The sequence below is a fragment of the Myiozetetes cayanensis genome, unplaced genomic scaffold (assembly GCF_022539395.1).
Source record: "Myiozetetes cayanensis isolate MyiCay16 unplaced genomic scaffold, myiCay2020 scf3, whole genome shotgun sequence".
Lineage (NCBI taxonomy): Eukaryota > Metazoa > Chordata > Aves > Passeriformes > Tyrannidae > Myiozetetes > Myiozetetes cayanensis.
In genome coordinates this window covers 68,717,638-68,733,250 of record NW_026087521.1, presented here as the reverse complement: position 1 = coordinate 68,733,250, position 15,613 = coordinate 68,717,638, and the positions used below count along the sequence as shown (strand labels likewise).

The following is a 15,613-nucleotide window of genomic DNA, read 5'->3' as shown; positions in this document are numbered from 1 at the left end:
AAAAGGGGGTGAGCTGACAGATGGAGGGACTGTGTGAGTCTTCTTTCCTTCTGGAGTCAAAACTGTGAGGCTAAAAAAGGTGGCACTAGGTTGGGGAAGGACAATTCTCCTAATGCTGGAACAGGTTTAGTCTCACTTTTCTCTGGCATTTCTTCACCTTTGTCCTCAGACCTAAGCTCAGTGAATTAGGGTGATGAGTCACCACACTAATTGTTTTCAGTGTATTTCAGGAGCATTTCAGAGCTTCATTTTGAAGCACACAGTCATTTCAGTAATCCTTTGAGGTACAGTCTTGCTGAGGTCATGGCACCATTCAGTGTCTCTGCTTCAGCATGTGAATTGCCAGGTACCTGCAGTACCTGGCAGGTTTTTGTCTCTCAACATCCTGAAATTCATAGGGCGGGTGTCCAGAGGCAGCATTGGGTGTGTGGCTTTGTACTGAGCTAGAGAGTTCTCTGGTCTCAATCCTGTCATTGGTTGCACCTGATTGCAGCAGAAAGTCATCACCTCTAAGCAACATCTGCCTTCAGAACAGTTACAAATGGCACTGACAGCAAAAATGGAGCATTTTTGTGGGACAGATGGTTGGCCTGTGCTGAGCACATCCTGCTAACCCTCTCCTGCTGTCCCCCTTAGAAACTCTTAAACCTGTAGTTCTTTCAGCACAGCCTTGCCTTTCCTTTAGCTGAAGTGTAAATCTTTGAGAAATGACCGAGTGATAATAGGAAACAGTCTTTGTAACCAGTTGCCCCATTTCTACTGTTACATTTTCAAAAATGAATGAGAGATGGGTTAAATGGACTTAAAATTCATAGAGCTTGGGGGGGATTAAAAACTAAAAATTTCTGAGATTACATTCTAGAAAAGGAATGCTATATTTAGGGATAAAAGTTCAGGTATAGTGTCTAGCCTGTATAAATGATAACTTGTTGATAATGAAATGAAATAACCACAACTCATGCCAACAATGCTGGGAATATTACCACTGATCTCATAGCAAAGCTGTTAATTGTCTCTGTAGTGAGCCACAGAGAAAAAACTATACTTCAAAATACTTAATATGCAAATATATTAAAAGTTACACTTAAAGTACCTAAAATACATAGGCCTAAGTTTTCTGAAATCACTGATTTCAGATGTGCAACTGTTGAAGCTACGAAGTTGTAGCAGAACAAAAAGAGCTGATTTTCAAAGGTGTCATCTATTTTCTAGGCAATAATTCCCTTTAGGGTTTGCATGGGGTACCAGAAGTCATCAGGTGACAGCCTTTTGAAATGTTTTTGGGTGCTGATGTCTCCTTGTGTCCTCTTTCAGCATCCACAATGGAGTAATAGCGGTGTTCCAGCGTAAGGGTCTCCCAGACCATGAACTCTACAACCTCAACGAAGGAGTCAGGTAAGAGCCTCGACTCTGGTGGGTTGCTGTTGGCACCACTTGCACTGCAAAGCTCCTGCAGCAGTATTAAGGTGGGGGTTTTTTTTCCCCCCCAGCGTTAGTTTGAGTCAGTTTGGCCTCAGTGAATCGCTGTTGCTGAGGCGCGTCAACACCTCGCCGTGCTCTGAGAGCTGGGTTCCTCCTGCAGGAAGGGATCCAGCCCTGAGGAGGAGGGTTTATTTCTGTCTTGGTGTACTTGGTTTAAAATTGAAGAAGGGAAAAGCTGGACCCCTCTAGTGATGCAGCGTTGTTCCACTGCAGTGATGCTGCCATTTCCGTAGGCCAGGCCTGGCTCTGAGGTGCTTCCCTTCCATCCCTGGAGGAGGGAAAGCCTCCAAGCACTCAGTGGGACCTGGCAAGGAAAGATGTGCTGCCTGGTGGTCCCTTGGATTTAGTTGCTCCTTCCTCATATGTGTAGAGTTGCTCCTTCCTCATATGAGTATGTGTAGAAGTTACAAAGGTGTCTTGTCAATGTTGGTTAAGGTTCCTATTTCCTTCTTGTACTGTGATGGCACTGTTTGCAACAGACTAAATGTACACTAAGAGATGTATAATGGGAAATTTTTCCCTGAAAAAAAAATTAAAAAAAAAGGAAAAGGGGTTCAATAATCCTACCTTTCAAGTTATTTCACTTATAGTTGAAAAGTTTACCAAGAGATAAACTGATATCTGGATTTACAGCACTTTTTACTGCTTTTTTAGCACTTCCTATTGCTCACCAAACCCTCTCTCACTGGCAAGGGAAAGGCAGCAGATTCTCTTTTAGAAATTTGTCCCAGTGCTTTGTAAAATAAATGGTGGAGAAGAATCTGCATTTACAAAAGACAGATGGCTTATTGCATTCCTTGAGTGTCTTCAGATAAGAGCCTCAGTTATTCCTACTCAGTCTGGGCACTGGAGTCTGATCCCCCAAATATCCAGATATACTGGGTTTATCTTTCCCAGTGTGGGGTAGTTGGCCTTTAATTGGGGGAATACCTTCAGAGCAGTCCAAACAAATGGCATTGGGCATGTGTTTGCTCATTTTCCTCTCTTTGTCTAAAAGAAACTTGCTCAGTTATTTCTTACTTCTCTGGGGAGAAAATGACATCCAAAGAATAGCTTCTCTAGGATGGCTGTCAGTTAGCCTGATCCATCAATCATGCTGAGGTAGTTATTGGAATAATGGTTAATCATCATTATTGTAAGTGCAGTTAGGATTCTTCAGCTTCATCTGAATGACAAAAACAACGGTGGTTCTGGGCTGAGATTCCTGGCCCAGTGCATTTGCCTTAATGTGCTCATCTGCTGGTGGGGGACAAAGAGGAAGAATTGTCTGCTGCTGTGACAGAGACATCTTGTATGAACCAACAAACAGAAGACAGATAGAATTGGGCCCAAATTTTGCTTGAATTTACCTGGATATAAACCCTGCACCATACAAAACACTTGTGTTGAACTTATTGCAATACCCCATGAAGCTGAAGAGGCAGCTGACTACAGATAGGCTGGATTTTAGAGTTTTTTTCACATATCCAGCCATAGCCTCTTTCCAGAAGCTGCTGCACTTGTGCTGTGCACTTCATTTTACTGCTGATCACAACCTAAAGTGTTTTAGGATCTCCTGACTGGTTGCAACCAAAGCCCTTTTGCCTCTCTTAAGTTCAGATCAAAACCAAGTTACGAAATTTCAGATCTGACACATGCAAAAAATACCTGTCCTACTGCTACTGTTATTTATTTCAAAATAGCTTTCTTTGGGTTCATGTTATTATTGAGTGCAAAAATATCTGATTCATTAATAAGACCTCAGAAGTGGAACAAGTGTATACTTGCCTTACAATTGTTTTAGATGCATTTCCCCCACAACTACCTAATGAAAAAACACACAGCCATTATTTTCAACTGGGCAGCATTCAGGTAAATGGTTAATATTAGCTAGTTACTTTTTCTAACAGTTACAGGCTAGTAAAAAATGTTATTTTATTTTACCACTGTAATACAACAGATTCTGGAATAGTTTTCATAATAAACCCCTGAATGTCCAAGTGGACTCACAGCCTGAGTGTAAATATTTGAACAATACTTGCTCACCATTGTTTTGACTCAGGAATGTCACGTATATTCAGTTATGGCATAGGTGCAAATAAATACATAAAACTTCCTTTTCTGAGCACACATCTCAAGGCTTTGAACTCTGATGATTTAAGAAAACATCAGTGGGTACAGATCTGTACAGTACCACTTCTCTTCTAGATTTGGCTCACAGGAGCTGCCACTTGTTTATACCTTTTGACGGTATTCTTGCATTCCTCTGGTGGTAGAAAGTGGCCTTAAATATGGAGTTTCACAGCACTCAGAATTCCTGTTGCCAATAAAACCAGTGTGGGATTTGAGTCTCTCTCACACTGCTGTAACTTTTGATCCAAAAGTCAGGCAGTAAAAATCTACATTCATATATGTATTGTTTAGTTTTCCCTTGGTGCAAGTGCATGATACTTGTAACTCAGTAGTGGTCCTTTTTTATTTCATGTACCATTTCAAAGTGTTTATTTTGACCACTTGTAAAGCAAGGAAGAAAAGGAAGGAAAGGGAAATGCAGTGGAAGCAGGATGTCCTGTATTAAAGCTAATACATATTTATAGCTGCCTCTTTTCTGAGTTTCAGGATACTGATTTGATGCAAACAAAGCACATTTTAGTGGCATTTCCTCTTTAGCAGCAAGAGTTCAAAGCCAGTCAAATCACTTGTTTCCATGTGCTTCACTTAACTTTATTTAATAGTTACTATACAGTGTTATGCTGTCCATTCTGAGTAATGTTGCAAGAGTTAATTTCAAAATGAAACAAAGAAGCAGCATCAGGAAGAAAAATAGTCATGAGCTATTTTAGCATGTTTTATATGGATTTATATTTTCATCTTAATTTATTAAATCATTAGATAGGCAATGAAGACCTGATGCCAATGACAGATAAGTTTCATAAGAGTGGTTTAAAAATTAGATGTACTTGAAATGGGACCTGCAGTCTGGTCAGGGACCTCTTTCAGGTTTAGTCACATTTTCACCTGGATTTCACCATGATGTCCACATGTCTAAGGTTGGTCAGTAACTGGAATTATCCAGGATCTGACAGTCTGACTGATTCCTCTTAAAGGAAATGAAGCAAGGGTGAAAAAGAAATCACAAGCAATGTCTTGGATCCAGTTTTGCTGTGGATCCCTTTTAAATGAATATGTACAAAGAACGTCAAACACCAGTGTTCTGATCTGGCCTGAGGGCCTCACTGCTTCACTAGAAATTAATTAAGTAGCTTGAAGTACCTGTGTTATTAGGGATTCAAGAAGCAAGATGCATCAATTGTACTGTCAGTTCTCCTGCCCTGTAAACAGAGATGTTGTGTGGCCATGGTGCTGCTTGGTGTGTCCAGTGCATGTAATTAACTACAAACGGGTTGTTTAGTCCATTCACAGCTGAAAAAATGGAAATGTGGTCAGGTTTTGTTTTATCTGTATATCTATTTGGTTTATGTCTACTTATTACTGGTTAAGTAGAACATTTTTATTATTATTATTTCCTGCCCTAAATGCCAGGAATTATCAGTAGAACCTAAAATATGAAAAGGGAAGGTATTTGCAAGACTGCATTCAAGACAGTGAGGAATCCAGGTGGAGCTGCCAGTGTGAGGAGAGGGTAGGAAGCTAAGCAAATGTCAGCATAGAGTATCAGTGTTCTTTTGAAACAGTGGCATGAAGAGAGACTTGGGAATAAATTCTCTCTTACAGGAGAATTCAAAACTGCAACTTCCCATGCCAAGGGGTCTGGCAATCCAATGGCTCTTCATGGCAATGAGAGACCTGTGGGTAAAGCCTGAGTGGGGTTTTAGAATTCTTGTCTGTAGATAGTTTGTCTGAATTAATCAAGTTTCTAGCTGAAAAGGATTCTGATGCCTCTTAAGCATCTCAAACCCCCTCTTCCTTATGTTTATTTTTTCTTTCATTTCTGCCTAGAGTGTTTCCACAGGGTGCTGTGAGGTCATTGTGGACATGTTCTTAAGGATAAATAAATCAGATACTCTGTTTCAGCCTCCTAAAATCTGAGCTGCTCCTCTTTGCCCTGAACTTTCAGGGGTTCTCGAGAGGCTGTGCCAAAGCATCTGTTATAAAAACATCAGAACCAGCTCCTGTAGACTTTCATGGAATACAGGGATTGGTTGGATGTCTCTTTGCTTACTAGTAAAATAATTTGATTAATGAGTTATTTGTCAGTTAAAGACATAACATGAAGAGATAGACAACAAGCTCCTGAAGATAAAATTTCATTACTACCCTAATTGCAGTGGATGTTTAGCTTTTAAATCAAATTTGACCTCATTTCTTCATGGGACCTGAGGTGGTAACACAGGCAGGTTTCCAAAAGTGCTCCAGACCAGATTTGCACATGTTCAGAAAACCCAGCTGGGGCTGCACTTCTGTAAGGTCTGAGCTGTCATTTACGCATTTAAGTAGTGACCTGGCTGCAGAGAACTAATATGTGAGACTTAAATAACATACAGCTTTTTAGCAATGTAGTGAGTTGGACTGAGATTGAATATAGTTTCAGTATTTGAGGGTTGTTTGTGGGATATTTTTTTCAGCACATGAGTTTTGTTTACTCTCCAAAGTTGCTTTGTAGGTTTGAATGTGGAGGAATCACGAAAGGCAGAGCTAGACTGTACAGTTCCTGCCTGCTTTTTCCATAATATAAAACTTAACTTAAAACCCTAATGTAAAACTTAAGCTGTTGGGTCTCCTGAGTGGAAAATCGTGGTCCTTCCGATAAAAACTGGCCAAGTTTCACACCAGCAACAAAACACACAGAGTATCATCCTGCTTTGGGTTTCTCTCCAAATATTTTTTCACAGCTCTGTTTTTCACCCTTATGCAGGGCAGGGTTGATTTGGCTCTTTGAAGATGACAGGCAAGTCACATGCTCAGTTTTTGGCTTAGCCCCACAGACAGTCAGAGATCACCAGGAGTTCTCCCATGTCACCAGGCACCAGTGAAGCCCTGGCACTGCAGGGGAACAATCTGAGCATTTTTAAAAGGATTGGATGTAGGATGGAAAGCATCCTCTTTTCATCAAATCTTAAATTTCCTTTCATGGATATTTGTGCAACTGAGCCATCTAAAACCACAGCAGGTATTTTTCAACACCCAGAAAGGCTGGTTGGGAGGCTTGGTATTTGCTGACCCTGTTTGCCCTTTTTGTAGTTAGTCATTACTGACAGGCTCTGTGCTCATACAAAAATATTTTGCTGTTAATGACTTCCCCTCTCTCGTGCACTGCACAGCTGATCACACAGATTCTTTTCTTACTCTTTTCAATACAGGCAATTACTGAAAACAGAACTGGGATCCTTTTTCACTGAATATCTGCAGGTAGGCACGTGCTTTCTTTATTTAAATCCATTTTTGTTCCATGCTACTGAGCAAAATCATGTCACCCACTCTAAATGCTGATCTGGAGACCCTTGAAACCATTCAGAGATGTGCACTGGCTTCTCTGAGTTTTTGTCATTTGTGGCTTAATAAGGTTTGGATTTTATATATATTTATATAATTAGATAGTGAAAGCCTGAGCTGTCCCTGTGCTTCTGTATGACATTGCTGTCTTTCAGTAGATTTCACACATTTTCTTTTTTAACTTAAATTTTAAGTTCCTGAGTAAACCAGTGAAGTTCATTGTAGCATAGTTGCTAGGAAAGACATTTAGCAGTAAGTGCCACTGTCTGTTGAAGCAATATTTTATTTGTTTCTCTAAAATAGAGTCCATGTTTTGTGAGTCAGCCATTTGAAGTTTGAGAAGCACTTTGTACTGCACAAAATACAAGCTTTGTCCTGAAAACATCACCATTTGACAAGTGTCCCAAATGATTTAAGCAAGATGGACACAAGAGGAACCCTTCGATGATTGATCATTAAAATAAAAGATCCCCCCTCACTGTCAAAAGTTAAGAATGAACAAAATGTGAAATGTGATGGCTGTAGGGAAGTGCAGCATTGAGTAAAGGTGGTCTATATTTTATTTACAGAATCAGCTGCTCACAAAAGGCATGGTGATCCTGAGGGACAAGATCCGGTTTTATGAAGGTAACTTGGATTTTGAGCTGTGTCTGTCACAGAAGTGTTAGCAAATGACTTTTGGAGGCAGTGGGATGCTTTCCATTATCTTCCTGGGACTATGGATTAGCCTTTACCAATCCATTCCTACAGGCTGTTGTATCCTGCCTTGGTGTTCTCATGAGCTTTCATCAAGGGAGGTGATTGCCTAGAGCAGCACCCAGGGGGTAAAGGAAGGATTGCCTCCAGCATGGACACCTCCTTCAGTTATAGCCTGCTGAATGTTCAGGAAAAGTGGAAAAATAGACTGAGATCTCTTAGGAAACCAAAAAATGAGCAGGAAGATTCCAGAGGTCTACACCTTCTGGAGGTGTCACCTTATGGAAGGATAAACCTCCACCTGATGTGTTGTTTTACAGTCACCTGTAGCGTGTGTCCTGTGCTATTAAGTGGCATTTAGATGTGCTGTTAAATATGCCATTTTGCCCTAGGTGTGGGCATGCAAGGTGAGCCAGGGGAGGTTTAGATCTGATATCAGGAAAAATCTCTTCACCAACGGGGTTGTTCAGGCACTGGAAGGGGCTGCCCAGGAAAGTGGTTGAGTCACCAGCCCTGGAGGGATTTAAAATGTGGCACTTGGCGACATGGTTTTGTGGTGGCCTTGGCAGTGTTGGGGGAATGGTTGGACTTGATGATCCTAAAGGCCTTTTCCAACCTCAGGGATTCTCTGATTTTGCACATCATCAGGTGTGAAATGGTTTGGGATTATCTTCAGAAATTATTGCCCATGAAAACAGTCTTAAGATCTTTGGGAAGTTAAATTCAATTTTAAAGAAATGCATCTTTCCTTTTTCAAAGCTGCAGTCATAATAACAGTTTAAATAAACTGCTCAAGCAGGAGCTTGGAGACAACCATTTCCATTAGTCTCAGCTCTCTATAAATCCTGGACGTGACCTTTCATTACCAACAGTACCACTGATCAGATTAAGATGGTGCTATGGGACCCAGCTTTCCTGATGAAAAGACAATAGCCCTGAGCACCACTAAAAGGGAACCAATTTCACATTAAAAACCCCAGAACCCACAAAAAGAGTACTGAAACTCTTTAAGCTGAACACCAGATTCCTCAGTTGTGTAAAATAACAGCTTGGAGAGCACAAGAGGAGCCGTAAGGCCTTCACAACTGCTTTGTAAATCATAAAGAAAGTTGGGTTTTAAGTATCAAATCAGCGAATGAGAGACCTAGCAAGGTCCAACACTATTTTTTTCAGATTTTACCAGCTTGAAAATAAAAAATACCGTATCTGATGTTTGAGATCGAAGCTGAGATGAAAAACTGAAATGGGAGACCAGTTAAGGGCTTGCAAATATAGGACCATGTTTAGGAAATACAAAATTTTAGCAAACTGTTGGCTTTAAGCTTTTTTTGGTTGGTTTTTTTTTTGGGTGTTTTTTTTGTTTGTTTGTTTGTGGTTTTTTTGTGGTTTTTTTTTAGTGTGTCGTTTTGTGATTGCCCCCTTAAAATACAGTCAGAAATTCTGGTAAGGTGGGGATTAAACCGGGACACCTTCCACTAGCCCTGGCCTTGGACACTTCCAGGGGTGGGGCAGCCACAGCTTCTCTGGGCAACCTGTGCCAGGGCCTCCCCACCCTCACAGGGAAGGATTTCTTCCTAATACCTAATTATTTATTCTTACATTTCTTTCAGGAGTTTCAGTTAACTTTTAGAAGCCCTATGAAAAGCACTGCACACATTTTTTATGTCATACAATATTGATTATATTGTGCTTCATTAAAATGAGCATTTAGAGTAACCCAGTTTCCTGCAATCCAGCAAATGCTTATCGTAAATGTAGGGATCTTTGCCTGATAGTAAAAAAGATGTGTTCTTGAAGGGACATGTAAGTCCTGTTCCTTCATGTGAAATCATCAACAAACCATGGGAATTCTTCCACAGCCCTCAATAAAAGTCCTGCCCTGCCTAAGGCATTTAACTCTGCAGCCCTGCTGAGCTGCTGTACAGAAATCCATCACTTCACAAAACAAGCTGCCCACAAGGTGGGATAAGTGTGTGACAGTAAAGGCATGTTTTCCTCTCCAGGGTAATTTGACTTCCTACAGTTCTAGCAGCAAGATTTGAAAAGGACCAGATTTGTAAGGGCTTAGTTTCTACTTAACCTCAACTTGTGGGCAACTAACATGTTTAACTCTTTAAAACTGTGCCCTGGAGGCGTGGAGTTGTCGGGCTTCTTCTTCATGATCAGATTTGTACCTTGGAAACACTTCAGTGTTTCAGGCACTGGTATTTGGGTGTTAAAATGCAAAGGTTTTGTCGTGGTTTAACCCCAACCAGCAGCTTGGCCCCACATGGCTGCTCTCCCACTCCCCCTGATGGGATGGAGGAGATGGAAGAGTAAAAGTGAGAAAGTTTATGGGTTGAAGTAAAGAGAGTTTAATAGGGAAAGCAAATATTATGCATGCAAGCAAAGCAAAATGACGAATTCCTTCCCCACTTCCCATGGTTGGTCAGCGGTTCAGCATCTCTGGGAGAGCAGGTCCCCATCACACACAACATTGCCTTGGAAAGACAAACACCATCACTCCAAACATTCCCATTCCTTTTTCTCCCCCAGCTCTATGTGCTGAGCATGACCCCACATGGTCTGGGATGTCCCTGTGGCCAGCTGGGATCAGCTGTCCTGGCTGTGTCCCCTCCCAGCTCCTCATGCCCCCCAGCCCCTCGCTGGTGGGGTGGGGGAGCAGAAAAAGCCTTGGCTCTGTGCAGGCCCTGCTCAGCAATAACGAAACATCCCTGTGCTGGCAGCACTGCTCCAGCACAAATCCAAAGCACAGCCCCTACCAGCCACTGGGAAGAAAATTGCCTTAGCCCAGCCAAAACCAGCACAGGTAGTTATTATTACTGCTACAGTTCCCAGGCAATTTTGGACTTGGTTCCATGCTGTGTTTCATTAGAACTATTGGAAGAGAAGCTTTCTGAAAGTTCTAAAAACCTGAAACAGAGAACACCCTCTTCAGTGCTGCACATGAGTGTGTTGGACAGAGAGAACTCCTGCCTAGTGGTGCAGAAATGAGGATCTTGGCGTGCTGCACCAGCCAGCAGCTGCAGTACAGCATGGTGATCCACATTTGTCACTGAAAGCACTTAAAGTCAGCAGCCCAGGAATAATTCAGGAGTTGCAGATGGGCCAGAGCTGATGCTGTTCGTCATGTGCTTAAAAATGCAGGGGGATCAAGTATCCCATAATCAAGATTGACACTTGGCTAACTTTGCAGTTAGCACTGGAGATGCTTTCATGCATAGTTGCTTTGTGATATGTGTGTAATTCTGGGCAAAATGTTCCCTGGCTGAGGCCCAGAATAATGCTCTAATATGAAACTTAAGAATAGTATCTGATTCTGACACCAACAGTAATACTGATTGATTGCTATTGAATTTACTTTGCTGATAAGTCATATTGTCTCATCTGAAAGCCTCATAATCATTGGTGTGTTCATAGTGCTGGTGGAGGTGCAGGGGCATTGCTCTCCCTTCACAGTTGGTTTTGAGGCACAGGGATGACAAAGAGCTTGTCCAAAGTCACAGAGCCATTTTGGGGAGCAGGGATTTGAAGCCAGCATCCAGCTGTTGCACCAGGTTTCCTCTCTGTGGATCTGGACTCCTGCATTTGCTTCTGTGTTTTACAAAATACTCTGTGAGGAACCCAGTGTCCAGACTGGTTGTACAACCTGGCCAGAGCTTCTCCAGCCTCCCCTAGGGAGGCTGCCAGGTGGCTGCAGCTGGGGCGCAAATGGACAAAGAGGTGGCCTGGCTGTGAGTTCCTTGGGGAGCTCAGGGTTCTGGCAGCGTCCTTTGAGTGTTACAGCAAAAATTAGAGCCCTAAAACACCACTGTGTTTTCCCACAGAGCCTGGGTGAGGTTTTCTGTGTAAGTGGAGATATGGGGAAGCAAAGGGATCAGTTTGAGGGGACACTTTGTGGGGCATCTTCACAGAGTGTGGTTTGCTCTGCTGCCTTGCAGCTTGAAGGGCAGAGGGAGTTTGGGGGGTAGATTCCTCTGCAGAAAACCTTCCCTGTTTAACCTGCTGTGTCCTGCTCCTCCTGCTCTCCTCCACTGGCTTGTCCAGTGGATACTACTACAAGAAGAGGAGGTAGCCTGGGCTTTTACTCTTTGTTCTTCACAGGGTTTTCCTGACTAACCTCGTAGTCTCCAAATTTATTAAGAGCATTTTATGTGTCACCTGAAAAGACACAAATACTGAAGAATCTGATACACCAAAAGGGGTACTAATTTCACAGTGCTGCTAATAGCTGCTGCGTGATTCATCTTAGTGTTTAATAGGAGATTCACATTGTTTCCTGCATGTTTTACTCTTGGCAGTGAGCTGGTTACAACCTAAACACTTCAAGAGTTTGTTTTGTGTTTTTGCAGGGCAGAAACTATTGGATACCTTAGCTGAAACCTGGGATTTTTTCTTCAGTGATGTCCTGCCCATGCTTCAGGCTATTTTCTATCCTGTGCAGGTGAAAAATTACTCTGTTACTATAGAATCTTGAAAAACTGGAAAAAGCAACTTTACTGGTTCATCAGCAGATTGATGCAATCCTTCATTCTCTCTCCTTGGCCCAACCTCCCAGTGCAGCTGTTCTGTGTAGTCATGTCATGCAAATAAGTTCCTTATGCAAATGGTTTTGAAGTGCTTGGGTGGAAAACATGAAGGGGAACTTCACAAACAAAAGTGGAGTGCAGGGAGGCTGGTTAGTCCTTCTGCCAATTCACACCAGAAGTGAAAAAAAGGTTGTGACTGATAAACTGAAATACGCACACAGTGAAATAAGTGGAACGGTGTTGACTTAAATGTATGCATTTCCTCCTCTGCAGTGAATTTGTTCCTGCAGTGTTTCCACTTTTGAAAAGGAGTTATATTTCTGAGATCAATTCCTGTGCTGGTGGAAGGGGACGGCAATAGCCAGTGGAGTTAGACCAGTTTAGATGAGCACAGATTTTGACTCCAGTAATTTTAAATCCACCGTGGATACTTGATCTGATTTGGATTAAGGCTTAATCTTCTAATTCAGTGGTGGCCACAAAGTGTTGTTTATCAGTGGGGTCCCAAGCAAATCTGTACAAGAGACCTTCTGGGGCTGCTCAGAGATGCCTTCAGATTTTAGTGGGCGCTTGGTGCCTGAGCATATTTGGGGAGACTTCAGAAACCTTCTCCCGTTTTTCCAAGTGAACTTTGTGCCTAAAATGATTGCCCAAATATTAACAATATTACCATTTGCATCTGCAGGTAGTGACAGATATGACATCTAAATTCAGTGGAAAAGCTGCAACTTCACACAGAATTTGATTCTGAAAGGGAAGAGCTCAAAAAACATGGGGGCTGCTTCACTCATAGACTTGTGACTTACCAGTGGAAACTTCAAAATAATAGAAATAAGATGGTATTAAAAACACACTAAAACACAAAGGGAGGTTTTTCTAAGTGCCCCATAATTTAAATCCAAGTTATTTGGATATAAGTAGGCTCTCAGCCTGGTTTTCCAAAGCACTTGACTGAATTAGAACTCAGTTGGTTTTTGAAAACTGCACCAAACACCCCTTTTCTGTGTTGTGTTTCTGAGGCCTTTGAAAATATTTTAGTAAGATGACTCTCCTCCCTATCAGATGGAAATAATTACTTGAATTTTGAAAGGAACCTTGAGGAGTTTAAGAGCCCTAAGTCCCAGGTAAATTCAAGTAGATCTAGTTGCTTACGTCCTGAGGTTACTTCCCAAAGCCCAAGTTGTGCTTGTGTGCTCTTCTAAATCCTGTTCATGAGCAACTGAAGCAGATTTGGGGTCTTCTCTCCTTCAGTATAAATATTAACAAAGTGAAAAGAATTGGGTGGGGTTGAGTCAGGCTTCTTTAGTCCAGACTTTGTAAGTCAACACCATCTGAATACTAGACCTTCCAGAGCTGTTAATATTTGTCTCACAGGTCTCATAACAGCAGGCAAAACCAGCCATACATACCCAAGGAAAAACCCTAATGCCAGCAGGAGGAATAGTGTTACAACTCCTCATAAGGCAGGAGCTGTTAATCTCTGCAGGCAGAGGTGGTGTTGCATTCTTTTGTGTTCTTCAGCTGGGAGTTTCTTCAATGACATGGTAATGTTGAACTGCAAAAAGATGTCTTTGAAAATGCACTATGGAACTTCAGCTCTGCTCCTGCCTTGTAGTGAAGTCTCTCAAACTGGAGAGAAAAGGGGACCTACAAGTGGGGACTGAGTCAGGATTCCAGCTGTAACTTGAAGACAGCAACCAGCCAGTACTCAAAGTCTTGGGAAATAATGGAAATTCAACAAGTTTGCAACCCTTTTTATTTTTTTTTAAACATATGATACATTCCATAAGTGATACACTGTTAAGTACAAAATATTAATATATATATGAATATATATATAATTCAGTGCTCACCCCAACCCCTCATCTGCACACACAGTCAGACTCAGTCATTGTCCATAGCCCTCACTGCTGCCAAATCAAATTGACTGTGCAGACTCGTGGGCTGCTCCCTGGCCTTTGTTATGTTTCTTTGGCTTTCCATTTAGGTTTGCCATTTCTGTAATCACTCAGAAGGAATTTTGACAGTGGATTTTGAAACTTGTTTTCACACTGCCCGTGATGGGTCTTGCTCTGTTTGTGTTTCCCAGGGGAAGGAGCCCTCGGTCCGGCAGCTGGCTCTGCTGCACTTCAGGAATATTATTACCCTCAACATAAAGCTGGAAGATGCATTATCCCGTTCCAGAGCCAGAGTTCCACCCTCTATTATTCAGATGCTCTTAATACTCCAGGTAAATTCGTTACTTTTGTCAGGTTGGTGTTTTTTTCTCTCTCTTTTTGTGCTGCATTGCTGAAGTCTTTACTCATTCACTGAAAAATCCTGACCCGGAATTCCAGAGCAATTAACTGTGGTCCTACTATCCAAAAGCAGGGACTGTAGAGATGCCTTGAGATCCAGAGGGTCTGAGAGCACAGACTTGTTTTGAAACCGTGGGCCTTGAAACACCAAGTTTTGCAAACAGAACCCGTGGGTGTGGTAATGACAGGATTTCCATTAAATGCTGTGTTTTGCTGCATTGGCAATTCAGGATATGAAGCTTCACGTCTGGAGCAGGCAGCAAAGTGGATATGCAATTTAGGGTTGAATTGTGGTCATATTTGGTCACTCTAACCAAATTCTATCAAAGCTGGTGATACAAAATCATTAAGACCAGATACTGCTATTTGCCTTCAGTGTTAGATTATTTTTTTAGTAGTAATGAGGAGAAACAAAATGAGGAATTCCAGGCAAAGATTTTTTTACTTGCTTAACTAAAGAAAAGCATGAGGTTGTGATGAGAGAAGGGGGATGAGGCAGAAGGGAGGCAGAGAACCAAGAGTGGATTCTTAGGGGTTGAGGAAATTGAGATTTTCCTGTCTTGTGGGTTTTTTTCTTTTTTTATAAATATGTTTCTTTGCTGTTCACAGTATGAATTAGTTCTGTGTCTGAAATTGTATTGAAGTGCAGGATAATCTAATCAGGCCAGTGATGAAAGTGGAGGCAAGGAGTAAGATTCTCTCTGCTGGGTCAAGAAATGGGATTTCACCCCTGTTATCTCAGTGTCCATTTGTTGGAGTGTATAACAATGTGTTAAACCTGGTTTTCCCATTTTTCCTGTTTAGGGTAAAGGCCAAATCTATTTTCGTTGCAAAGCTGTTGATGGAAATCAATAACCAAGTGAGAGGGAGTTTGCCCCTGGCTGTTTATTTCTGCATATGTTACCTCTGCTTGTGTGGTGGGGTTGGTGAAAGTCCTTTCTTGGAAATAACTCTGCCAAACTGGTGGTTTAAAATCTAATGGAAATTGTGGGAAAAGGTCAGAAGAAGATCTGGGAATTAGCTATTTACATGCTTAGGAGTGTTAGTCAGTAATCGGATTTCAGAACAAAGGCTTTTTTCCAAACTCAAATACCACATTAAACAAAAGCAAATTTTATACATTTGTGACATAATAATGGAATTTTCTTGATTTAGTTTAATTCCATGTGTTAATAG

The 15,613-nt window shown here is 41.7% G+C and overlaps 1 protein-coding gene across 6 annotated transcripts in view; it reads left to right on the top strand.

Annotated features, from left to right (window-relative positions):
• The window catches only part of PRR5 (proline rich 5), a 75,385-nt gene that overhangs the window by 39,873 nt on the left and 19,899 nt on the right, over nt 1-15,613 (top strand). For all 6 annotated transcript variants that reach the window (XM_050323323.1, XM_050323320.1, XM_050323325.1 and 3 more), the window contains 5 exons: nt 1,315-1,395; nt 6,783-6,831; nt 7,485-7,542; nt 11,964-12,055; nt 14,230-14,370. In XM_050323323.1, the coding sequence (XP_050179280.1) occupies nt 1,315-1,395; nt 6,783-6,831; nt 7,485-7,542; nt 11,964-12,055; nt 14,230-14,370 (421 nt within the window). The remainder of the gene's footprint in view (nt 1-1,314; nt 1,396-6,782; nt 6,832-7,484; nt 7,543-11,963; nt 12,056-14,229; nt 14,371-15,613) is intronic.